The 27,135-nt window shown below is 43.0% G+C and overlaps 1 protein-coding gene and 1 non-coding gene across 4 annotated transcripts in view; both read right to left on the reverse strand.

The window, feature by feature from the left end:
* Positions 1–3,638: 3,638 nt before the first annotated feature.
* Positions 3,639–3,776, reverse strand: LOC119932749. The gene has a single exon (XR_005452484.1). It is a non-coding gene; the product is annotated as a small nucleolar RNA SNORA7 (small nucleolar RNA).
* An 8,480-nt stretch (positions 3,777–12,256) lies between these two features.
* Positions 12,257–27,135, reverse strand: part of SUPT3H (SPT3 homolog, SAGA and STAGA complex component) — a 415,169-nt gene continuing 400,290 nt past the window's right edge. Inside the window, exon 12 of one of the 3 annotated variants that reach the window (XM_038750984.1) lies at positions 12,257–13,644. In XM_038750984.1, coding sequence (XP_038606912.1) covers positions 13,603–13,644 — 42 coding nt within the window. In that variant the 3' untranslated portion in view covers positions 12,257–13,602. The remainder of the gene's footprint in view (positions 13,645–27,135) is intronic. The other 2 variants (XM_038750985.1, XM_038750983.1) reach the window with 2 other exon arrangements.

The following is a 27,135-nucleotide window of genomic DNA, read 5'->3' on the forward strand; positions in this document are numbered from 1 at the left end:
TCTATGTCTCACATGGGGCTCACAGTCTTAATCCTCATTTTATAGGTGAGCTGAGGCATAGAGAAGTTGCTTGGCTTGCTCAAGGTCACACGGTAGACAAGTGATGGAGTCAGGATTAGAACCCAGGTCCTCGGAGCCCCAGGCCCATGATCTTGCCAGCAGGCCACGCTGTTTCCCATCAACAGACTGGTTTTAATTCTGTCATTGTGAATTTCAGCGTAATATGGACTTTTATCAGCCTAGTTCCTCATTACGCAAAACAATCTGGCACTGATTTTCAGTCGTGTGATGAGTGGGAGAGTCTCAAAATTTTAATTCATCACTCTGTGACTGGAGACACAGCCAAAGTAAATAGCAATTCTATTTAAGAAAACATCCTAGCCACTTGCTTTGCCCATCAATTTAGTGCTTTGATAAGAAAGGTTCTTTTACAGCTATCTTATCTGAAGTTGTAGTTGCACCATCAAAGAGTTTGTTTATACACTCACCAGGGCAAGGATCCTATTTCTTACTCCTTTGTTCATACCCCCCAAGTGCCTAACCTAGTGTTCTTAACACAGCAGGAAGTCAATAAATGCTGTTGATTCTAGACAATGGGATCCTCCCCCCATCACCTGGTTGAGGACTGAAAGAATTAAGTCAACAGAATTGAGTCTGATCATGGTGGAGACTGTTGATAGTGCTTCTGAACAGACACGCTAATTTCCCCTATTTGGTTGTCCTGGACATGTCTTGAATAATGATTGATTACTGGCCCAAAGTGTGTTATAATTACATAAGCTATATGGTCCCTACTTCCACATCCTGGGGAAGCAGCATGGCCTAATGGAAAAAGCACGGGCCCGGGAGTCAGAGGACTTGGGTTCTAATCATCATCATCATCAATCGTATTTATTGAGCGTTTACTATGTGCAGAGCACTGTACTAAGCGCTTGGGAAGTACAAATTGGCAACATATAAAGACAGTCCCTACCCAACAGTGGGCTCACAGTCTAAAAGGTGAAGACAGAGAACAAAACCAAACATACTAACAAAATAAAATAAATAGAATAGATATGTACAAGTAAAATAAATAGAGTAATAAATATGTACAAACATATATACATATATACAGGTGCTGTGGGGAAGGGAAGGAGGTAAGAAGGGGGGGATGGAGAGGGGGACGAGGGGGAGAGAAAGGAAGGGGCTCAGTCTGGGAAGGCCTCCTGGAGGAGGTGAGCTCTCATTGGGGCCTTGAAGGGAGGAAGAGAGCTAGCTTGGCGGAGGGGCAGAGGGAGGGCATTCCAGGCCAGGGGGATGACGTGGGTCGGGGGTCGATGGCGGGACAGGGGAGAACGAGGTAAGGTGAGGAGATTAGCGGCGAAGGAGCGGAGGGTGCGGGCTGGGCTGGAGAAGGAGAGAAGGGAGGTGAGGTAGGAGGGGGTGAAGTGGGAAAGCAACGTGGCTCAGTGGAAAGAGCCCGGGCTTTGGAGTCAAGGGTCATGGGTTCAAATCCCAGCTCTGCCAACTGTCAGCTGTGTGACTTTGGGCAAGTCACTTAACCTCTCTGTGCCTCAGTTACCTCATCTGTAAAAATGGGGATTAATACTGTGAGGCCCCCGTGGGGCAACCTGATCACTTTGTAACTTCCTCAGTGCTTAGAACAGTGCTTTGCACATAGTAAGCGCTTAACGAATACCATTATTATTATTATTATTTGGAGTCAGAGGTTGTGAGTTCAAATCCCTGCTCCGCCACTCGTCAGCTGGGTGACTTTGGGCAAGTGACTTAACTTCTCTGGGCCTCAGTTCCCTCATCTGTAAAATGGGGATTAAGACTGTGAGCCCCCCATGGGACAACCTGATCACCTTGTAACCTCCCAGGCGCTTAGAACAGTGCTTTGCACATAGTAAGTGCTTAATAAATGCCATCATTAATCCCAGCTCCACCACTTCCCTGATGAGTGGCCTGGGGCAAGTCACTTAACTTCTCTGTATTTTCATTTCCTCAACTATGCAATGGGGATTCAATGACCATTCCCCCTCTTATTTAAACTCTGAACACCTTGTGGGACACGGACTTTGTCTGACCTAATTAACTTGTTTAGATCAGAACTTGACGAATAGTAAGTGCTTAACAAATACCATTAAAAAAAAACTGTAAGAAGAAGGCTATGGGTTTACATCATAGAAAGACTGGCTTTCCCTACAAACTGTCTTCCAGATCTGACTCTGGCTTGAGACTAGAGGGAGGAAGAAGAAAAGCATCATTCTTTACTGCTGGAGTAGGGATTTGGTATCTTTACAAAAGATACTTTCATCCCACCAATCTTTTTCAACCCTAGGTGTCTGTTGATATTTTTGGAGAGCCTAGTGTTTTCCACCTTCTCCCCATGTGGAGGAAACAGAACTCTGTTCTGCTGTGTTCCTGTTGCCCAGAGAACTTTCTGCACAAATATCCTGGAGGAACAGCCACAGACTATGAACTACATTTACTTAGGGAAGCAGCGTGGCTCAGTGGAAAGAGCACAGGCCTGGAGTCAGAGGTCACGGGTTCAAATCCCGGCCCCGTCAATTGTCAGCTGTGTGACTTTGGGCAAGTCACTTAACTTCTCTGGGCCTCAGTTCCCTCATCTGTAAAATGGGGATTAAGACTGTGAGCCCCCCGTGGGACAATCTGATCACCTTGTAACCTCCCCAGCGCTTAGAACAGTGCTTTGCACATAGTAAATGCTTAATAAATGCCATTATTATTATTATTAGAGACTGGGAAATTCTCCGGCTTTCAGGAAGAGCCTGCTCTTCTTTGAAGCCCAAAATATTACCTTTGACCATACCAAATTCTTCAAACCCCAAAATATTCTTTCCTTTGACCATCCCATATTATGCATAGAGAATGATTTTTTCATATAAAAACAGGGTGGGTAATTTACCAGTTTCATTTTTATTAAATTTGTGGTAAAATCAGGTTTTAAATAAAAAAAAAAACTGAAAAAAGAGTTCTGATATTATTTTAGCTTCTTAGAAAATAATTCCTTGGTCCTTGCAGAGAGAGTTGAGGGCAGGTACAAAAGCCACTTACTAAAGTGGGGGCAAATTGGGCAGATTTTAGACTGTGAGCCCACTATTGGGTAGGGACTGTCTCTATATGTTGCCAACTTGTACTTCCCAAGCACTTAGCACAGTGCTCTGCACACAGTAAGCGCTCAATAAATACGATTGATGATGATGATGATGATGATGATGATACAAAGGGGGTGGAAATGGCAACAGCCATGGCAGCAGCTGGCACTTTTCAATGGATTTAAGCCTCAGGTGGAGGGGGGGAAAGGGGAAAGTGCCAGAATCTGCAGGACAGCCACTCACTTCCTCCCACTTGCCTGACCCCCTCCAGCCCCCCAACCCTGGACGTCTGCCCCATTAGCTCACCTTGTCTTGTCTTATGCCGTGGAGTCGTCTCTGATCCATAGCGGCACCATGGACACATCTCTCCCAGAATGCCCCATCTCCATTTGCAATAGTTCCAGTAGTGCATTCATAGAGTTTTCTTCGTTAAAAAAAATGGAAGTGGTTTACCACTGCCTCCTTCTGCGCAGTGAACATGAGTCTCTGCCCTCGTCTCTCTCCCATGCAGCTACTGCCCAGCACCGGTGAGTTTTGACTTGTAGCAGATTGCCTTCCATTCACTAGCCACTGCCCAAGCTAGGAATGAAATGGGTAGGCCTCTGCTTGACTCTCCCTCCCGTAGTCGAGACTGGTAGAGGACTGGAACCTCTCCAGCTGCGATCCTAAGAGGGTGATTACCTCACCTCCCAACTGGGGAAAGAGAGCAGCGTGGCTCAGTGGAAAAAGCACGGCCTTAGGAGTCAGACAGAGGTCATGGGTTCGAATCCCAGCTCAGCCACTTGTCAGCTGTGTGACCTCAGGCAAGCCACTTAACTTCTCTGTGCCTCAGGTACCTCATCTGTAAAATGGGGATTAAGACTGTGAGCCCCACGTGGGACAACCTGACCACCTTGTATCCCCCAGCGCTTAGAACAGTACTTTGCACATAGTAAACGCTTAACAAATACCATTATTATTTTTAATGGACAGACCACGGGCTGGGAGTCAGAAGGGCCCAGGTTCTAATCCCGGTTCCGCCACTCGTCAGCTGGGTAGCCTCAGGCAAGTCACTTAGCTTCTCCGGGCCTCAGTTACCTCATCTGTAAAAGGGGGATGAAGACTGTGAGCCCCATGTGGGATGGTACTGTGCCCAAGCTGACGATCTTGTATCTACCCAAGCGCTTAGTATAGAGCCTGGCACATAGTAAATGCTTAACAAATACCATAAAAATGAGAATGATAAGGGTGATGATAATAACAATCTGTTAAGCACCAAGCACAGTTCTAAGTGCTGGGGAAGATAATTAGGTTGGACACAGTTCCTGCCCCATCTAGGGCTCACAGTCTATATAGGAGTGAATCCCCATTTTACAGATGTGGAAACTGACGCATAGAAAAGTTAAGTGACTTGCCCAAGGAAAAGAAGGGTGGGAACCATCAGGGTGGAGGGAAGGCCGTCTGAACAGCTAGCAACAGAAGGAGTAGGGCTAAAGGTAGCTCTCTGGGTAGGGAGACCCTCTCTGACTGGATCTGTATCACTAGAATTTTAAGACAAATTGATTGAGGGATAGAAATTAGAGTAAAATCTAATAAATGATGATGTTGGCATTTGCTAAGCACTGTTCTAAGCGCTGGGGAAGATACCAGATAATCAGGTCACAGTCTCTGTTCCACACAGGGCTCACAATGTAAGGTAGAGGGAGAACAGGTATTGAATCCCCATTTTACCAAGGCGGAAACTGAGACACAGAGAAGTTAAGTGACTTGCCTAGGATCATACAGCTGGCACTTGGCGGAGCTCCTTCGGTTCCATTTTCTGGAGGTTTCTGGCCCATCAGAAACTGTGTCGGGGTGGTTGAGTGAGGCAAATTCACAAAATGGAATGTGGCCCCCCAAAATGGTGGCGAAGGCTGAAGGGGGTTTAAGGAGCATTCCTTCTCCCTTACAAACTCCAGAGACTCGGTTGGAGCTTCTAGGGTTTGGGGACCCAGAGCTGTCTGGATGGGAAGGTGGGAGCCCTTTACGCGGCCCTTAAACTGGAATTGGGAGGACTCAGTTTCTGCTCTGAGGGACAGCGGGGGGACGAGCCAGCGAAGGAGACACCAGGGACTGAGGATGTGATCGGGCCATTCCTTGTTGCCCCGGGCGGCAGTAGCTCGCTGGAGTCCTGTTTGTCAGGACACACCCATCCTATGGGTGTGGGACATTTTTCCTTACCATCAGCATTAAAGCACTCAATCACCTTGGCTCCTGCCACCTCACCTTGCCACTCTCCTACTACAACCCAGCCCACACTCTTTGCTCCTCTAATAATAATAATAATGGCATTTATTAAGCACTTACTATGTGCAAAGCACTGGGGAGGTTACAAGGTAATCATGTTGCCCCATGGGGGGCTCACAGTCTTAATCCCCATTTTACAGATGAGGTAACTGAGGCACAGAGAAGTTAAATGACTTGCCCAAAGTCACACAGCTGACAATTGGCAAAGCCGGGATTTGAACCCATGACCTCTGACTCCAAAGCCTGTGCTCTTTCCACTGAGCCACACTGCTAATGCCAACCTACTAACTATGCCTCAATCTTGTCTTATCTCACCCACATCTTGCCTCTGGCCCAGAACACCCTTCCTCTTCATATCTGACAGACTCTCCCCACCTTCAAAGCCTTATTGAAGATTCATCTCCTCCAAGAGCCCTTCCCTGACTAAGCCCTCATTTCCTCTTCTCCCACTCCATTCTGTGTAAGCGCTCAACAAATATGATTGAATGATGGGTTAAAAAGTGTCAAGCACTGTACTGAGAACTGGGGTAGGTTTTGTACGATCAGTTCGGACACAGTCCTTGTCCCACATGGAGCTCACGGTCGAAGTAAGAGGAAGAACAGGTATTTCATTCCCATTTTACAGACGAGGAATCCGAAGCACAGAGAAGTTAAGTGACTCGTCCAAGTTCACACATAAGGCAAATGACCGAGCTGGAAGTAGAAACCTGGTCCTTAGTACAGCTTAGTACAGTGAGTACAGTGTAGTACACTTAGTACAGTGCTCTGCACATAGTAAGCGCTCAATAAATACGATTGATGATGGTCCAGTAAGTCCCAGACCCATGCTATTTCTACTAGGCCATGCCTCTTCTCAGCATTATGTAAAATGAAACTACATCACGATCATCTCAACTTATTTTTTCTATTTAGTTTTCTTTAAAAAATGGTGAGATATTATTTTGGTGACTGATTACCAAAATACAAATGCTTTCTTATTAGTTAAAATAGTTTCTGACACTGAAATATATTAGTTTTCCTTATCATTGAGATAACCTTCTATTCCAAAATATACTTCATATGTCAAGATTTCCATGATTCACAACAATTGGAATATTTGATACTCTTCCCCACAAAGTAGATGCAGGGTTTTGAGGTTCCACTGTATCCATAAATGATTAACAGATAGATCACTACTCACAAAGAGAAAGGCAGTACATCAGGAAATTTAACTTTTATATATCTTTGGGGTTTTGCAGACACATGACCCTTACTTAACCATCTAATTTATATTCAATTCTGTAAAGGATAATTTTGCCATTGGCTGAAGCAAACCTTAGAGCTAATGCACACTCCTGCATTTAGCTCTATCACTCTCTCATTTTATGACAGAAACATAAAAAGCTTACCTTGGATTCCAAATGAGAAGACACACTTGAAGCAATAAACTGTAATAGGCTAGGCTTTATACAGGGCCTAGAATTGTGACAAATGTCACTGTCTATTTATTCTTAAATTATTTGTAGAAGTGTTTATGGACTCTGAAACATTCAGTATGAGCTACACAGGAAGCTATAAAATATTTTATGAGATTTACACAGGGCCGATGGTAGAATTTTAATGCGACCCGAGAATCGTCATCTAAATTCCAAGAGGGTAGGAGAATTATTCCTGTATGGTGATCAACGGGCTGTGGGCAATGGAGTAAAATGTACGCTTTAGGGAAGTTACAGACTTTATGAAGAACTAGGCAAAACTGGGCTCTTCATAACTTCTAGGCAAACAAACTTATTTTCTGCCTGGCAGTGAGTCATCAGTTTTGTTTATTTGTCTTTCACATGGTAAAAGCATTAAACATGGATTGTTTGTTATTCAGAAGGCACAACGAACAAACAGTAATACAAGGATCTCAAGAATAGAGATGCTGGAGTTTAACTCCTTCTAAAAATAAAAGCAACGCTTATTTAAAAGACTTGTAAATACAAAACTCCTACAGCTGAAATGCACTGGGTTATCTTTAGCCACCCTTATAGTCTATGTATTCCACACATTCTTTTAACCAGAAATCATCAAAAACCCAGGGTGCATGGTCACAAATCCAAACTTTGTTTTGAGGGGAACAAAAAAAATCAAACAAATGCTTTATTTTATTATTACATTCAAATCTACACTCATGCTCACTAAAAAGCAAAAAATCCATGTCCACATGGTGATTCATTAATGGTATTCATTAAGTGATTACTATGTGTCAGGCACTGTACTAAACGCTGGGGTAGATACAAGTTAATCAGGTTGGACACAGTCCCTGTCCCACATGGGGCTCACAGACTTTTTCCTCATTTTACAGATGAGGTAACTGAGGCCTAGAGAAGTTAAGTGACTCCCCTAGGGTCACACAACAGACAAGTGGTACAGCCAGAATTAGAACCCAGGTCCTTATGATTCTCAGGTCTGTGCTCTATGCACTAGGCCTCACTGCTTCTCACGTCATGGTCTTCCATTTCCAGATAGCTCACTTTCATATCCTCTCTCTTCAGTGTAGCTAGCATCATTTCTCCTATCACTTTCACTCTGTGGCTTATAATTGCATCACTGTCAAGCCAGAGGATTCCACCTTCTGAACCACTCCCAATATTGGGAAGGTCACACTTAAAGCCACACAATCAGAGATGGATCAACTGCACCACAAAACACTTTGGTCCATTGAGCAGTAAGTGTAAAAGCTGCTTTTGTTTCTATTTTTTCTGGTTAGCCGGTGTGTGAACGCATTGGCTTCAGACAAGACCATTTATTTCACTTTTAATTCACTGGTTAAAAGTCTGGTTGGACTAACAAGATCGGGGTGGTTTATCATCTTAAGATATTCCAGATGCATGACATCTGATGATTTCAAAGTGCACCAGATATCAGGAGATACCATTTCTCAATAAAGTATTTGCAGGACACATAGGAAACTGATCCATCCTTTTCTCCCAGCACGTGTGATTGTCCTAGGAGATCCATCTGACATTCTTCGGGAGGCTTTTTCTTTTACATCTAATAAGGAGAGGCATCCCTTGTCATCTCTCAGTATGCCCTCAGCAATGCAGAGGAATTAACTGTAGTGGTTACCATGGGGGCTTGATTTTTCTCCTTGACTTGTCAGAGCATGAAGGGGTGGAATGTTAAATAGGATGGAATCTGTGATAGCCACAGGACAGATGCTATGGCCATGCACCTTTCTCAGTTTTTATGAGAAAAGCTGGTACTCACAAAGTGTGTCTCAACGCTAACAACCGTGGAATTTGTGAGGAGTTCAATATGTGCCAAGCACTGTGCTTGGTGCTGCGGTAGATATAAGATCAAGTTGGGGAGAGTCTCCTGTCCCGTATGGGACTCATATTCTAAGTAGGACGGAGAACAGTTATTGAATCTCCACTTTACAAACAAGGGAACCAAGGCACAGAGACATTAAGTGGCTTGCCCAAGGCCACACAGCAGACAGGCGGTGGAGCCGGAATCAGAACCCAGCTCCTCTGGCTTCCAGGCTGGTGCTCTTTCCACGAAGCCGTGTGTCTTCAAAATCACTGGGTATGAGTTGTGCCTTTTTCATACGGTGACAGCAACATCTAGAACTTTCTGTAAAGAGACTTCTGGAATTCACAGCTAAAATGACATGAACGGTTTTCAAACAGATTTCTCCAAATTTCTACAGTGCCGTCTGCACCTCTACTTACTTGATTCTCCTGACCATATTCAAGAAGTCCTCGCTCTAAATATGGGTTCTGAGTCTTATGTCCGCACCCAGAAACCTTATTTTGCTGGCTCCTGCCTCTTATCTTGCACTTGAGCTTTTGCTGAAGTTACCGGTTGTTTCTCTACCACTCTGCCTTGCGTCCTTGAATTCTGATGCAGAGCAATCCAGAGATCTTGATAAAACTGCTCGGGGTGGTTTAAGTTGCAAAATGGTCCAGGGTGTCAGTGAATACACCCAGCTCTCCTATAATTTGAGGGTGGTGCGGTCGTGAAACCTCTTGTTAAGGAAAACTCAAGCTGTAGAACTCATCCGTTCTAACATGTGTGCATCCACATATGTGGATGGCCACGAGCAGCTTCTTCGATAACGTGGAATGCCGAGCTCAAACAGGCTTGCGTTGCTGGAAGAATGTTCCTTAGTTCCCTAATCACGGACTAGCCAAAACACACATTGAAAGCAAGCCTTGTGGAAGAACTGAAGTGTGTCTGAAGCCAGCACAGTTGAGAGAGAAAGGGAGCCAACAGAATGATTCTGAACCCACTATCTGTAAATAATTTTTGTTTTTCTGTGTGCCTTGCTTCTGCTGGACTCTCCCAAATGTGGGTAATACTGTGCTTTGCACTCAGTAGATGCTCAATAAATACTTTTGATTGATTGATGATGCAAAAGGATAGTTTTGAAGCTCTACTTTTTCCCCGTGGTATTTGTTAAGCACTAATTCCGTGCCAGGTACCATTCTAAGAACTGGGGAAAATGCCATCTAGTTAGGTTGGACACAGTCCATATCCCGCATGGGGCTCACAGCCTTAACCCCCATTTTACAGATGAGGGAAGTGAGGTGCAGAGAATTTAAGTCACACAGTAAACACGTGGCAGAGTTGGGATTAGAAGCCAGGTCCTCTGATTTCCAGTCCCAGGCTCTTTCCACTAGGTCATGCTGCTTCCCAAAATTGAACCTCTGAACTTATGTTCTAACCTTTGGACACCAAACTCCGGCAAGGGGCCTCCCAGGGTAATGGAAGGTCTGGAGAGGCAGATCAGAGTGTGCCCCAACTAATCACCAATTCTCTATATATTGTACTCTCCCAAGTGCTTAGTGCAGTGCTCTGCACACAGTAAGTGCTCAATAAATACGATTAAATGAATGAATTTTGAGTACAACAACTTCATATCCTCATTCAACTCTTTCCCTGGTTTAATTTTGAAATTGGAGAGGGTTTGCTGCTCAGGGAAAGAATGTGGCAGTGCTTGGTCCTGCCCAAATGCTATTTGTCTGCACCATTTTTCTTTAACAGTATTTGTTCATTCAGCCAATCGTATTTATTGAGCGCTGACTGTGTGCAGAGCACTGTACTAAGCGCTTGGGAAGTACAAGCCGGCAACATATAGAGACGGTCCCTACCCAGCAACGGGATCACAGTCTAGAATGGGGAGATAGACAACGAAACAAAACATGTAGACAGGGTCAAAATCACCGTTCTTAACAAAATCCCTGTGCTTAACAAAATCCCTCATTTGTTAGGCACTTATAATGTGCCAGGTACTGTACTACGTGCTGGGGTAGATACAAGATAATCAGATCGGACACAGTAAGCCAATTGTATTTACTGAGCACTTACCGTGCTCAGTACAGAGCACTGTACTAAGTGCTTGGGAGAGTACAATATAAAAATACAACAGACACATTGCCTGCCCACAACGAGCATATGGTCTAGAGGAGTCCCTGTCCTACGTGGGGTTTACAGTCTAAGTCGGAAGGAGGAGGATTTAATTTTACAAATGAGGCAACTGAGGCTCAGAGAAGTTAAGTGACTTGTCCAAGGTCACACAGCAGACAAGTGGCAGAGCTGGGATTAGGATCTAGGTCCTTTGACGCCCAGGCCTGTGCTCTTTCCACTTGGCCATATTGCTTCATCAATCGTATTTATTGATGAAGCAATCAATCGTATCGTAATCGTATTTATGCTTCACCATCTTCCAGTGCGTTCCAATGCACTGGATCGGCTCAGGCATTCACAAGTTTGATGAACGGTGCAGTCCAGATACCAGTGAAAAAACTTTCACTGGTGTGTGGAGTCAGTAGGTTGTGGGTTCTAATCCAAGCTACGCCACTTGTCTGCCGTGTGACCTTGGGCAACTCACTTTGCTGTGCCTCAGTTACCTCATCTGTAAAATGGGGATTAAGACCGTGATCCCCACGTGGGACAGGTACTGTGTTCACCCCAGCACTTAGTACAGTGCCTGGCACATAGTAGGTGCATAACAAATACCATTATTACTATTATTGGAAAACAGTGGCACCTCATGACCATTACCAAGTGTGAGAAAATACTGGGGCACTGAGATTGGAAATGTGGATTCGGCATAAAAAACACAATTCCTGGAAGAGAAAGTCACCCAAAAGGTGGATTTGTTTTAGACGTTAGAAGAGAACAAGGGTTATAAAATAGATCTTTACATAGCATTTTGAATTTTTATAATGCAGCTTACTGGGTATGAATATTTGTTTGCAACACATATCATTTGGCTGATTCTGGTCACACAATTTATAGGCAGAAAAAAAAATGACCTTGAATGCTCAATCATTCTGTAAAGTCTGATTATCTCACAACAGTTCAACCGTGTCCCAAAGCTGTGCCAACTTTGACTTTTAAATTATAATTATGGCAGATGAAAAAAAAAAGCCTGTTAAAATTGTGAATTTGGTAAAAGAATCAGAAAAATAACTAGTTCTAGGAGAGAAAATAATTAAACACTTGAAAAATTAATATTTTGCTATTTTGGGAATGTATATACTGGTCCAAGATAGACATAAACTACCTGTTTTTATTCTAAATTCAGCACACTAGTTTTTGCTGAAAAGTGAAAGGTTATTATACGGGCTTGCTGGGCAAAGCCAGATTTTATAAATAATTACCTGTCAGACTGTTCAAGATAGACAAACACATGAGAGACCAATAAAAACATGGATCTGTCATATTTCTTAGAGAAATGTATGTTGAGTCTTCATTCTTTGGGATGTTAAGTAGACCAGGTAAAACAAAATTTAAAAAAACATATTTTTCCACCTTGAGCATATTTAAAATATAAAATATGGAAGAGATACAACTACAGAAGGGATTTTGATATGAAGAATCAGCTCCTGAAACATCTAATTTAGCCTGTAAGCCTTGCAGATTGAAACCAAATGCAATAAATGACTTTTTTTTTTAAAGTTGGGATGTTTACAGCCAGTTAGTACTTTTCTATATTTAAGAATGCCAAAAATAAGAATGATGATACAAAGATAGGTTTAATCATACATGAAAATCCATGCCAAACAAAACAGATGTAACGCCAAACCCCATAAAAAAATACTATAATACACACCTCAGTACGTGACATTCAAATTAACTCCAAAGGATCAACACATTACAGGTAAAAATGATTTAAAAAAATGGTCACTAAATGGAACAATACGGAGTGATAGTATTTACAGGAGTTCACAGGTGTTTGGTCACAAGGAGAAAATTACACATAGTTTACTTCTGGCTGAAATAATAATCTTCATAATCTTTGAAAAGGGGGAGTAGAGGACAATCTTAATGAAAAATTATGAAAAATGCAGACTTGGGGAAATGACTTTCCATTGCCATTGAAATTCCCAAAGACAAAAATGAATATGGTCCCCACAAATATCAGTGTTGGCTTAGGTTAAATCTACACATAGACAGAGAAATCATCCAACACAGTTGAGAACATCGGAAACGGATATAATCCAACCAGGCTGGGTACAGTGCTCTCTTACCCGAGAGACCTGGAATTTGATTTCAGCATGGCTCCTCTACCTTACATCTGTCTTGGCTGATGGAGAACTGGTGTCCTGCCTGGAGGACTGAGGGAGACTAAATGTCTGTGAGGAAAAAGCCAAGCTGCAGGGGATAGAGGAAAGGAATACAGAAAAGAAAAACGGAGAGATGGGGAAGGAAGAAAGAAATAAAAAGGCCAAGACGGAAAAATCCCCTCTGGATGACTGGAGGTTTTACTCTTCCTATTTGAAATACGAATAGTTGTCTTAAAAAATAAACCAAGATGTGACAAAATAAATTCAGAGAACTGCAGTAAGAGCTATATGGCCCTCCTTGCTCTCTTGTTGCTTTGTCCCAAACATGGATTACCAGATGAATCACGGAAGCATATAAGACTACAAACATAAATGAGGTTGCACTTTAGCTACTTTGGCCAACAGCAGGAAAATCCATGCCAAATTTCAAAATTGTGTGATCTGCATTCTTGTCCACCTACACACTATCCCAAACATCCTGCCATTAATTAGCGGAACGTTCCAGCTAGTAAACAAGAATAACGATTGAGGGGGCAGAAAAAGAGCCACAGTCAGTCAGTCGATAGTCACAACAAACCAGCCCACTCGCTGATATACAGAGAGAAGGGAACTTGATTTTTTTTTTTTTCCTTCATGAAGGGGAGAAGAAATCACCTTAATATAACACTGCCTTTCCTGTTGCTGCAATCACATCCATGTTAGCAGGCTAGAAAAGTCATCCCATTTCTGCGATAGGCACTCTGTCAAAGAAAGAGAAAAAATCTGCAATGAATTATCACATCAGCGCAAACCAGGGATGGAGGGACAGAGGCAGGCGAAGATTTCTCCCTGTGCGGTAGACTCTTCTGGCTGCAACCTAATAGTGTGCTTAATCTGAACATTTCTGGTGGGGCTCCTCTGAGCGACCACTTTGTCTATTAAAAAAATCAGTGTGGTTAACAAGTGGTTAGTGATTCTATTTCAGGAGGGCAACAGATATGTAAAAATATGACATCCCATTTTGTTAATTGCCTCCTGAACAAAGGCTGGCCGGAGAGACACTGTTATACCCTAAGCTGTTTGTCCTTTATAAGCATGTGTTCTCTATTGACCCTGCTCCAGAATCACTTCTAGCTTAAGTATTTTAATAGTCAATAAATTACTGACTCATTACAGCCCTTCCGAGCCTAATTTATAGTCTAGGCCAAAAGCTATGTAAACAGATACTAATAGCGTCCTTTCCTCCTCTCCCTCAAATAAAGTGAATTCAAAGGAGATCTCTATAGTATAGAAAGCTTTGATGTTAGATGATACCGCAGGATGGGTTCGAATCATTCCATGAAGAAGTGGGGAAACTGAAAAGAACAACAAAACAAGTGGGAAGTTATACAGCACATTTCATTCTAAGTTCTGTTTTTATATATCATGCTATCTTTGAGATGGATAAATGAGATGAAAGTTTGAAAGACTGTGGCCCAGTGAAAAGAGCAAGGGCCTGGATGTGAGAGGCCTGGGTTCTAATCCCCACTCTGCCACTTGCCTTCTGTGTGACCTTGTGTAAGTCCTTTAACTTCTCAGGGCCTCAGTTTTCTCATCAATAGCTGTTCTTCCTCGTACTTGGCCTTGTGTGAGACCAGGACTGTGAACCTTGTATCTATCTCGGCGCTTAATAAAGTGCTTGTCACATAGTAAGCACTCAGCAAGTACTACAATGATCATTTTTATCATTATTATTATTAATAAGAATAGCACTGCTTGTCCAGAGGTCTTTCTCTGACTATGCTGAGAAGCCGTGTGGCCTAGTGGATACAGCACAGACTTGGGTTTTAATCCTGACTCTGCCACTTGCCTGTTGTGTGACCTTGGAGACGTCTGTGCCTCAGTAACCTCATCTGTAAAGTGGAGATTGAGACTGTGAGCCCCATGTAGGACATGGACTGTGACCAACCTGATTAGCCTGTATAATAATAATAATGGCATTTATTAAGCGCTTACTATGTGAAAAGCACTGTTCTAAGTGCTGGAGAGGTTACAAGGTGATCAGGTTGTCCCATGGGGGGCTCACAGTCTTAATCCCCATTTTACAGATCAATCAATCAATCATATTCACTGAGCGCTTACTGTGTGCAGAGCACTGTACTAGGCGCTTGGGAAGTACAAGTTGGCAACATACAGAGACAGTCCCTACTCAACAGTGGGCTCACAGATGAGGTAACTGAGGCACAGAGAAGTGAAGTGACTTGCCCAAAGTCACACAGCTGACAGTTCTACCTAGAGCTTAGTAAAGTGCCTGGAATATAGTAACTGTTTAACGAATACTACGAAAACAAAACCAGAAAAACCTCAAATTCAAGACTCTCGAATCTCTCCCTCTAACCACGAGGTATAAGCCTCCTCTACTAGTGAATTAAAAGTATTTGAAAATAACGAGATGCGTCCCTATTTTACTGCCGTCTGTGCCAAGGATTTTTGTATGTTCTGCTGAACTGGAAGTTCTACGGGCTGTCCATTGCTGATTACCTCATCACGAATGTAAGAAAGAGTTCGCTAGAGTGCCATTTCTCAACTCACGCTCTTTTGCCGTTCACCGCAACCTCTCTTTTTTTGCAACACACTATGGTTCTGGATTGGAGTGAATTTTCTAACGGGGACCAGCAGGATCAGACTTTTCCCTCTTAGGTCTGGACACTAAAGAAGAGTGTTAAATTAGTTCCTGAGAGAGCCACAAATAACTTTCAGGAATGGATACAGTGTCTCCCCACAACCACAAACATAAAGTCCAACGGAGCCTCGGGCCTATGAGCGGCTCCTACCCCACAGCCGGCAAAGAGAGGCTTATGCCAACATCATGCCTCTAGCTCCTTGACCTTGATATTTATAAAGTTTATAACCACAGCGACAACCTTTAACATAAATAAAATATTTAAAGCACCGGTACAGTTTACATTGAGATAAATGAACCTGAGTGTAAAGTTGGATTCATATTAAAGGTAAATGGCTGAATTCTGCCCTGTTCAGGAAAAGGTTTTTGGCTCAAAAACAGATTTAGGCTTGGCTGAGTTCACCTGGGAAATAATCAGGTTTAAAATTTTCCAAGCTGGGCAATATTAAATGGTTCCCTATGTCACTGAAAAGGTCATTTTTGGAAGACCAGCCCCCTTCACAATGCATGCTTCACTACCTATGCAAATAGGAGCAAAAAAACCTGGGTTTAATTCTACCCTCACAGACTCCCACTGAAATTTCCACCGGGAGAGAGGCCCCTGTGTTCGTGTTAAAGTTTACGAAGAAACGGACCTCGCTTTTTCTTCCGCATCGGATGCCTCCATTTGGATTTAGATTTGGAAATTAAACCTGAGGATCAGTAAAAAGCAAGCTTAGTACACTTTGGCAGCAACCTCCAACATCTGAGATGAGAACATTTCTTTGAATGCAATGCAGAAGGTCCCATGCAGAGAAAGGAACGATCGCTTCTCTTCCACGACTTCCTTGGAAGATTTTCCCTTTGAGACGACTCCATCTCTTTTAGGAATATCTCCTTATAGAGAATGATTTCTCCCGCTTCCCACCTCATAGGCCTTATCTCCATAAAAGATGCTAAACACCTTTTATTTTACCCCACCCCCCATATTCCGCTCCACTTCCATATTTTAAGACATTCTCCTAAATTAGCTCAGGCCTAGCATTTCAAAGAATGCTCACATCTACAGTCACCTTAACTGCTGGTAAATCTGCATCAAACCCCAGACCCCACTCTCTTGAGTGGCAGGGTGAAAGAACGGTCCAAACTCTGGAAGCGAATTTTGCCCATTACCAGTATCCACAGTGTCCACACTGTGTTTGCCCATGATGAAACCTGGGTTTCCCGGGCCACACTTAGGCATGGTTTAATGTGGGGGCCTGGAGAGGGATGGGTTAGACAGGAATGAGTTGACAGGGTGCAATAGTAGGGATGGGAGATTTGGGTTGGCAGGGAGAGAGAACAGGGATGTGATGACTGGCAGGACATGGTGAAGTTTATAATCTCTATAAACCTCAGGGATTATAGCAGCCTCCAGTCCCTGGTCCTTTGAGTGACAGCAGCCTTCAGCCCCTGATCCTGAGTGACGGCAGCCTCCAGCCCCTCGTCCTTTGAGTGACAGCAGCCTCTAACTCCTAGTCCTGAGAGACTGCCATTTCCAGCTGCTGGTCTGGAAAGACGTCGACTTTCAGTTCCGAGTGACCCCAACTTCCCCTTTGCGGTCCTGAGTGACCCTAGCTTCCCGGTGTTCTGAAAGCCAAATGCCCCGACCTCACTGCAGGTCAGCGGGGCCGGAAGGCTGGGTCTGTTGGTATTGGAGCGGGTTGGGAGGTTTGAGTCGGGAACTCTGAGGAGACAGTGTGGAAAGGGGTGGTCCCAGGCACTACCGGTATTGGGAAGCCACATCTGTTAGGTTGGGAGCAGGAAAATGTTCATTTTAGCACCAGATTTAACAATAATAACAATGATGGCATTTATTAAGTACTTACTATGTGCAAAGCACTGTTCTAAGCGCTGGGGAGGTTACAAGGTGCTTAGGTTGTCCCAAAGGGGGCTCATGGGCTTAAGCCCCATTTTACAGATGAGGTAACTGAGGCATAGAGAAGCTAAGTGATCTGCCCAAAGTCACACTCCCGACAGTTGGCAGAGCTAGGATTTGAACCCATGACCTCTGACTCCAAGGCCCGGACTCTTTCCACTGAGCCACGCTGCTTCTTCTTCTATTTATTACAGATAGAGCTGTTCTCCTGTATAATCTTACTATTTTATCTTACAGGAAGTGTGCTGACATATTCAGTCACAGTTTAGATGCAGCTAAATTCACAGAGGGCAGCAGCACGGCCTAGTGGCAAGAGCCTGGGCATCAGAGGTCATGGGTTCTAATCCTGACTCTGCCACTTGCCTGCTGTGTGACCCTGGGCAAGGCACTTAAATCCTCTGTGCCTCAGTTACCTCATCTGTAAAACTGGGATTAAAACCTACTCCCTCTTACTTAGACTGTGAGACTCCTGGGCAACTCAATTATCTTGCATCTTCCCATGTGCTTAGTACAATGTTTGGCACGTGGTAAGTGCTAAACAAGTACCATTCCAAAAAAAATCCAGTTCTGCTATTAAGCAGGAATTATGTTCTCGAAGAACCCTGCTTCCAGGAAAACTTTCATTGGAGGACTCAGCAGCCATGTGAGACTCATGTGTCACATGATACTATAATAATAGTACTAATATAATAATAATAATAATAATAATAATAATAATGATGACAATAGTACTCTCTCAAGCGCTTAGTACAGTGCCTTGCATTGTCAAGGGAACTCTTAGTTTGGTAACAGCATTCTAGCCAAAATGCAGAGTGAACACACACGTTACGTCGGAACTTGCATATTTGCTTTTCAAGACATCCTACTAGTATTCTCTTGCAGCAATTAATTGAATTTCCTAGAGTCATTATTTAAGGAAATTGCTTATTTCCAGTGCCACATTCAGACCTGATCTATGGCCAAATATCAGTCCCGGTAAATATATTTTAAATACTTCAGTGTCGGTCCTAGATGCCGTTTGCTTTTCAAAGACAACCGAAATAGTTCACAAGGATGGGAAATCTTTGACTCTCGTATATTTTCATCAAAAATCCTAGGGACCTCAATTGCACTTAAAGAGGCTTTTCTCCTTCCCAACTTACAATCCCTGAATCCTCTGTTAGCCGAAGAAGTGGTGCGGGCTCTCACCTGCTGCAGTGTGCCAGGCAGTCATTGGCCACTAGCTGGGCCATCTGCTCCTGCATTCATTCATTCAATCGTATTTATTGAGCGTTTACTGTGTGCAGAGCACTGTACTAAGCGCTTGGGAAGTACAAGTCGGCAACATATAGAGATGGTCCCTACCCAACAACGGGCTCACAGTCCAGAAGCTTAACAGAGAGGCTGGAGGGCCCTGGGGGTCTGGGGAGGGGTAAAGGGAGGCGGGAAGCTGTCCTTCACTACTGAGGTTCCTGCTCTTTTCGCTGGCAGACCTTGAACTCTGACCAACCAAGGGATCTGAGTTGTTAGCATCTTCACCTCACTGCAGTGATTTGAAGTGCCTTGCTTTCAACCTCCACTCCATTCCACCATGCAGTGCCAACTTGCCTCTTTATTTCCCTTTCTAATAATAATAATACTAATGAGGACAATAGTACTCTCCCAAGCGCTTAATAGGATGCTCTGCAGATAGTAAGTGCTCAATCAATATGATCAAATGAATGAAAAAGCACTAAGTATGGGCCAAGCACTGGATTTGTTTCAAGATAATCAGGTGAGACACAGTCCCTGTCCCTCATCAGCCTCAGGCTCACAGTCTAAAAAGGATGGACAGAGAACAAGTACAGAAACCCCACTTTACAAGGGAGAAAACTGAAGCACGGAGCAGTTAAGTGAGATGCCCAAGATCACACTGTAGGTAAGTGGTAGAGCAGAGATTAGAACTCAGGTCCTCTGATGACCAGTGTTCTTTCCGCTAGGCCAAACAAAACACCAACAAGAGGGCCTAGAGATTATGCTTTTAAAAATCCAGAATCGAAGTTAAATTACGCCACCAGTGAGTTTTCAGGTGGGTATTGTTCGTTTGGAACGCTCCCTGTTTTCTGGATCACAGGAAATGGAATTACAGATTCAGAGCATCTGAGTTAAAACAGCATTATTAATCATTATGAAATGGGAATTGGACACTCAGACTATTAAGCGGTCACTAATTAAATCCTTCAATGTCAATGGGGAGAAGGGTGGTTGTTTATTCTTGCTTCCTGCATGTTTAGCTTCTTTTGAGATCAATAGGAAATAAATATATGTACAGGAAAAAGAAAACAGTCTCCCATGTTGTACAGACTGAAAGCCATTGGAATGAATGTCAAAACATCGATTGTAGCTTGGCTGGATGACTAGAACCCTACCTTAAAAATTCAAGTATTTAATTTTCTTCCCAGAATTGTAACATGCTTCGTACACTATTTAATCTCTTTGCCTCAGTTTACTCATTTGTAAAGCACTGCCTGATATTCATACGGTGTGTTAACTTGAATGAAAGGGGCTTGGTTAAATCTAGTGTTCACCTTTAAAACTCTGGCGTGGTTAAACATATACCATGTGTTCCTGTGCAATTCATTCCAGAGATCTGTTCTTTGACTTCTGTAATGTTGAGAAATAAAGGGGTGTGTTTTGGCATGTTTGAAGTTGGCCACTTTGGGTTAAATCTAACAGGAGAAAGACAACAACAAAAAAAATGGGGCCCATATTCCTAAAAAAAAGTAACTACTGTGAGACATGTTGTATTGGTTTAATAATGTAAATCTTGGAATCGTGGGTACATAATACCAAAGTTGTGCAATGCATTTTCAAAAGATAAAATGTGCCCTTTTTTGTTGCCCTTCTGTCTGTGTGTGGGCAAGAGATTTAATTACAATAAATAAAGCTGAATGGTAGTCTGAGTCTTCCAAAATCAAAGAGGGGGTAGTGGCTGAACTTCATTAGCAAATGTAAATACAAATAGACACATCTTGTTTGTGACATACCATGGGATTCTCCTTTCTTTTGATAATTCTGTCTTAGTCTCCAATACTTTTTTAAAAAAATATACATAAAAACATACAATTTCAATGGAACTAGGGCATGATTTCAACACAGTCTCTGCCTGCAGGACATTTTGGATTCTTTTTTTACCTTTATGTTTTCCCATATTCAAATTTTAATGCAAAAATTACAGAGAACTGTGTGCTAGACAGTAGAAGCCTTGATTTAGAAACAGTGGAGGGAGCCCTCTCCTTTAAATAAGAGACATTCTTGGATCAGACACTGGCTGGTAGGGTGGAAAAAAGGATACAGCATTAACTTTCATTCCATTCCAAATAACCTGGAACCCATAAAACACAAAGATTCTCTAATTTTAAATACTCTCCTCTATCCCTGCTGCTTCCTTCCATTTTATTCAGGAATGCTAACTTTGAAATTTTATAAGCCCCCTTAATATCAAACAATCATTTTGGACAGTTTCATAGCTCTTTGAACGTAAAAATGCCTACATTAAAAACTCAGTGATTAAAAGGTTACTCTTCTAATTTCCCCAGCCTCTCAGTCAAACCACATGCAGAGATGTGCCGGTATTTGGAGGTTCTAAATAATTGTAATTAAGTGGCAAAGTACCAAGAGTGTGAGTAAAATTGATTAGGAGAACAATCCTAATAAGGCTTAGGGTAAAAGAAATGTGCATTTTGCATGGCTTTTGCAAAAAGGATGTAGGGATTTGTGGCTATATACCGTACATGCACTCCTGGCTAATTCATCTTTCTAGCTTTTGCCCATAATGTTGAGCTTCTGTTTTAGCAACCTTATTTTATGTATGTATATATAAAAATTCAAACTCAGATGTCTGACATGACTCCAGGCTGCAAACATATAAAATATTTATTTTGATGAAAAGTGCCAGGTTTGGCAAGACTCAGAAATTCGGCCTTCATTCACCCCGAGGACAGAGACAGCAGCAGTGTAAGTTTCCACCGTTCTGCTCTGACTGGGTATGTTTACCCTCATCCTGAGCTAGAGGGTAGCTTAATTCCTGGTCCAACGGATCTTTGGCCCTTGTGATTGTAAAAATCCTAAGCCATGTCCACTGTGAGGGCAGTGTCTCGGACATACCCACCTCCCAAGAAGAACTGGGCTCCGACCACAGCCTCATTTCACGCAGGCAACCACAAGCGGTAAATGTTGGAGGAAAAAAAAATTAGCAACATCAATAAACCACCCAAGCCTGCTGCGACAGAATGCTTACAATGAGATCAGTTCTGGGTTTCCACTGGGATCAGTTCTGGGCTTCCACTCAGTGTTTATCTGCCAGTGGTGTAAAGTTTGCATCAATCAAACCAAACTGCTACTTTAGCCAGAGGAATCTTATCCGACTCCTTCAAAACAACACTTTCAATGTGCCTTTTGGGTCCAAAATTGATCTTTTATTCATCTCTATTTTTAAATTAAAGACTTCATACTCCAGGACTGAAAAGTTTCAATAAGCACTCAGTTTATGTAGGACCTACAGAGTTCCATCTTTCCTCCCTGGGTCCTGACTCTGAAACATCACCACCTTCCATTATTCTCTGTCTAGACGCTTGTGCAATACTGTTGCGGACTAGGGAAAAGCAAAAAACAATACAGTCTGTGTCGCATATTTAAGAGCCTTAGGGGATTACGGAATGGGCAGAGGTCGTTGTCGACATGAAACAAACATATTTTCCTTTGAAACTGTCTTTTTCCCCTTGTTTCTACACAGGGCTGGCCCAGTGCTAAGAGCCAATCTGACCATGGGACTTCTGGAGATGGGAAGGCGAAACAAACATGGCATCACTTCGGCCACCAAATCCAACCTCGAGACATGAGGGATGGGGTGTCTTACTATTGGACAAGCCATATTTCAAGATTTTCGAACCCCGCACACTTGTCCAACCAAATTTCCCTACCTCACTGTGACTGGTGGCTTTATGGAGCTGAGGTAAGTAGGGGGAGAAGGAAAACACCAGGCCTTCAGGATCCCCTAACATCCGCAATCGATTGTGCCGATTTCCCGCATTTATCGAGAGGCGTGTACAGCGAAGCAATTTTGTGCAGAAAAGGAATATCTATGCCCGCAATTTTAACCCAGAGGTGGCTGGAGAGAGGGGTAGGGCTTGGAGCAGTCACTATTAATAACTTCTTGTCCAAGTGACCGTGATGGAGGCAGGCTTTCAGGATGGCATGGGTACTCCAAAGTGGGGATTAATTGTGGTATTTGTTAAGCGCTTACTATGTGCCAGGCACTGTACTAAGCGCTGGGGTGGGTACAAGCAAATCGGGTTGGACACAGCCGCTGTCCCACATGAGGCTCACAGTCTGCTAGCGCTTAGAGTAAGCGCTTAATAAATGCCATTAAAAAAAAACCCTTTACAGATGAGGTAACTGGGGCCCAGAGAAGTGAAGTGACTTGCCCAAAGTCACACAGCAGACGAGTGGCAGAGCCAGGATGAGAACCGAGGTCCTTCTGATTCCCAGGCCCGTGCTCTATCCACTAGGCCATGCTGCTTCTCTGATGTGGGCAGGGAATATGTCTACCAACTCTGTTACGCTGTACTCTCCCAAGCACTTAGTACAGTGTTCTGCACTCAGTAAGCGCTCGATAAATGACAGATTGATTGTGGTTTGGCTGCAATTGGTTCCAGGGCTCACTCTGGCCTGAGTCTGGAGATCTACCAGGAGAAAGGGCAGCTCTGAGACGTTTTTAAAAAGCGCGCAATAGCAACTAATTGTTTTTTGACTTTTTCCAAACTGCTTTGGCAGTTGCTTTGTGTGGATGTTCTCAACAGTTGTCAGATGAAAAGCACTGTGGCCTAGCAGGAAGAGCACGGGCCCGGCGGTCAGAGGACCTGGGTTCTAATCCCAGCTCTACCATGTGTTAGCTGTGTGACCTTGGGCAAGTCACTTCACTTCTCCGGGCCTCAGTTTTCTCTTCTTTTTAGGCTGTGAGCCCCATGTGGGACAGGGACTGTGTCCAACCTTATTATCTGGCATCTCTCCTAGCATTTAGTACAGTGCACATAGTGAGCACTTAAAAGCCACTATTATTAAATGAACAATTTCTGCTTTAAAGCACACCCATTCCCTTATTCTAGGGTCCTACAGTGCAGTCCAATCAGACCGTCCCTATCCCACATAGGGCTTAGTCAAAACAAACAGCTAGAATTAATGAATCTGCAATGGAATTTTATGACAACAGATCCATGCTGCAAAATAACCCTAATGGCTGACACATATTAGGCTGTTTTCTAATGTTCATGCTGTAGAATTAACGGATCACTGGCAAGTTAACTTTGGCCCTGGTGAACAACATTCAGGAGGAATGTACCAGATACTACCATTTTCTGTCCACAGTGATTAGTTCCTTTTTTAAAAAAAAAAGATATTTGCTAAGTACTTACTGTGTGCCAGGCATTATTCTAAGCACTGGGGTCGATAAAATATAGTTGGTTTGCACGCAATCCCTGTCCCACATAAGGGCTCACAGTCTCAATCCCCATTTTATAGATGAGGGAACTGAGGCCCAGAGATGTGAAGTGACTTGCCCAAGGTCACACAGCAGACAGGTGGCAGAGCTGGGATTCTGACTCCCAGCCCTGTGCTTTAACAACTAGGCCATGCTGCTTCTCTAGATTGTAAGCTCTCTGGACGCAGGGAACATATTTCCCAACTCTCTTGCAATGTACTCTCCCAAATGTTCAGTACAGTGCTTGGCACAGAGTAAGTGCTCAATAAATACCACAATTGGCTAAATTGATCAACAGTATTTATTTAGGACATACTGTGCAGAGAAAACCATACTTAGTACTTGGGAGAGTACAACAGACAATTTTTGCTCTCAAGGAGTTTACACTTGAGTGGTGGAGACAGATATTAAAATAAATTAGGGATAGGGGAAGAAATGGTACAAGAATATGAACACAAGTGCTAAGGAGTGAGTACCTAAGTGCTCAGGGAAGGAGAATGAATTTGGTCGAGGAAAGAAAGAACATTTTAAGATTTCACCATCATCATCATCATCATCAATCGTATTTATTGAGCGCTTACTGTGTGCAGAGCACTGTACTACGCTTGGGAAGTTTTCAAATAGAATTTGAATTCTATTTGAATTTCCAAATTCTATCAGAGGCAAGTGATTTTTCAGCCAGATCCTCACACTAGGAGAGGTCTTATTCTCAGTAGCTTCATCGGCCAACACAGACAACTAGCAAATTTGGGATGTCCAGATATTTGGTTCTGCAGTGGACAACGCAAAGGTTAGAAAGTTACGTTCTCAGAGCTTCATGTACATTGTCTATTGAAGGGAAATAAGAGTACTTACAGGCATGTTGTGTGGTTTGTCCAATATTGTAAAGCACTTTGAGATCTCTGAAACAAGATGTTTTAGAGCTTTGAAGAATTATTAACAACAGATGATGTTTGGAAGGTCAAGAAAATGATTTGATAAAAAGGATTTGGCACAAGATAACTCCACTGATAGAGGCTGCTAAATCTTCCAAAACGCTCAACAGAAAAAAACTGGTTTTAGCCAAAAGCCAGGGAACAATGTTGCCAGATTATTCACTGACACAGCACGCTAATGCGCACCATAACACAACATCAAGTAATCAAGCACTTCATTCCCAGTCCAACGTTGAAGGAAAAGTTTGGAGAAAGACAGATGGAGAATGGACTTTGATTTTAAATGTGGAGTCCACATTCCTGAGGTTCTAAAAACATATTTATGTATTGGGGCAAAATATCAACTCGAGTGACTGGATAAAAGCTGCATTTTACCTGAAGATTGATTCTCCCCCAAACCCCAACCCCTAAAGCGTCTCTAAGGCTTCACGACACTTTGTTTTGAATGGCGATACTTTATCACGTGAGTAGATTGATTTTATACTGCACTTTTTAGTACCTCTGAACTGTTCTGCAGAAGAGGTTACTGCAAAGTATCCCAACTTTCTCAATCATCCCAAGGGAGTGACAAATGGAACAAATTTTTACGTCTTGGCTTGCATTCATTCATTCATTCAGTCAATCGTATTTATTGAGCACTTACTTTGTGCAGAGCACCTGTACTAAGTGCTTGGGGAGTACAAGTCGGCAACATATAGAGACGGTCCCTACCCAACAACGGGCTCACAGTCTAGAACGGGGAGACGACAACAAAGCAAAACACGGAGACAGGTGTCAAAATCGTCAGAACAAATAGAATTATAGTTATAACAAATACAATTTTATATATATATTTATAGCAGCAATGCCTTTGCAGTTTCCTGCTAGCTCCACTTATCCACAGACTCCTCTGCTTATTGCCTTAGAAAACCATTCTGGGAAGCTCGTCCTTTAGACTGTAAGCTCGCTGTGGGTAGGGAATGTGTGTGTTTATTATTATACTGTACTTTCCCAAGCACTTAGTATCGTGCTTGGCATCCAGTACTTGCTCAACAAATATGACAATCAATGAACGAACTCAGAATGGACATGTGCTGATGTTACTACAGGAGGAAACTGAGACAGAGAGGCTCTCACTATCAGTGGTATTTCTTGAGCACTCACTGTGTGCTTGGGAGAGTACTTTCCTTGTCCACAACGAGTTTACAGTTTAGAGGGTATGAACGAGGTAAAGTGACTTTGTATTTTCCAAGTGTTTACTACAGTGTTCTGCACACAGTAAATGCTCAGTAAATACGACTGAATGAATGACTTACACCAAACCTAAGATCTTGCAGATATTATGTTTGTAGGCATACTTTGCCACAATACAATGCTGTATTTAGCGTATTAACCAAGTAGGTGATGGATTGGTTTAGATGTGTTGCTTAAAGCCACAGTTGCATCATCAATACTTACTGAACATCTACTGGGTACAGTGCACCTACTAGGTGCTAGGGAGAATACAACAGTGGAAGACCTAATGCCTACCTTTGAGAAGCTTACAATCTAACAGGGGAGTTATAATATACCGGATGAGAGGTATTTATAAGTAGTAATCCTCTATTGAGTAATTTAGAGCCCGTTGCCATTTGCTATTCTAATTGTGAGGCACCAAGACCTTGAATCAGCATGGCCTGGTGAATAGAGCACAAGCCTGGGCATCAGAAGGGCCTGGTTCTAATCCTGGCTCTGCCACTTGTCTGCTCTGTGACTTTGGGCAAGTCACTTAACTTCCCTGTGCCTCTGTTACCTCATCTGCAAAAAGGGGAATAACACTGTGAGTCCCATGTGGGACGTGGACTGTGTCTAACCTGATAACCTTGATCTTACCTCAGTGCTAAGAACAGTGCCTCGCACATAGTGCTTAACAAATACCTAACCTTCCCACCCTCCCCCAAAACAAAAACAAACACAAAAACAAGACAAAATAACAGGGTTAGTGGCTGCTTGAGAGGAGACGAAAGGGTGAATCCAGGAAAGGTCAAACAGGTAATCAAAGGCAAGAGGATTGCAGGCTTCTTGGAAAGAGAAATCAGTGGTACTATCAACAAAAACGCAAAAATTAGAAGGAAAGATGAGAAATTTGGTTTTAGATACGTTTGACAGCTAAATGGAGGTGGGCTCTGGAAGCAGAAGGAAATGTGAATTGGCTTATTTGGAGAGAGGTTAGAGAAGTTTGGGAGTCATCCACTCAGAGTATGTTCTCCCTCCTGCTTACCTTTCCCACAAGACTGAAAGACC

This window comes from Tachyglossus aculeatus, chromosome 9, assembly GCF_015852505.1.
Source record: "Tachyglossus aculeatus isolate mTacAcu1 chromosome 9, mTacAcu1.pri, whole genome shotgun sequence".
NCBI classification, from domain to species: Eukaryota; Metazoa; Chordata; class Mammalia; order Monotremata; family Tachyglossidae; genus Tachyglossus; species Tachyglossus aculeatus.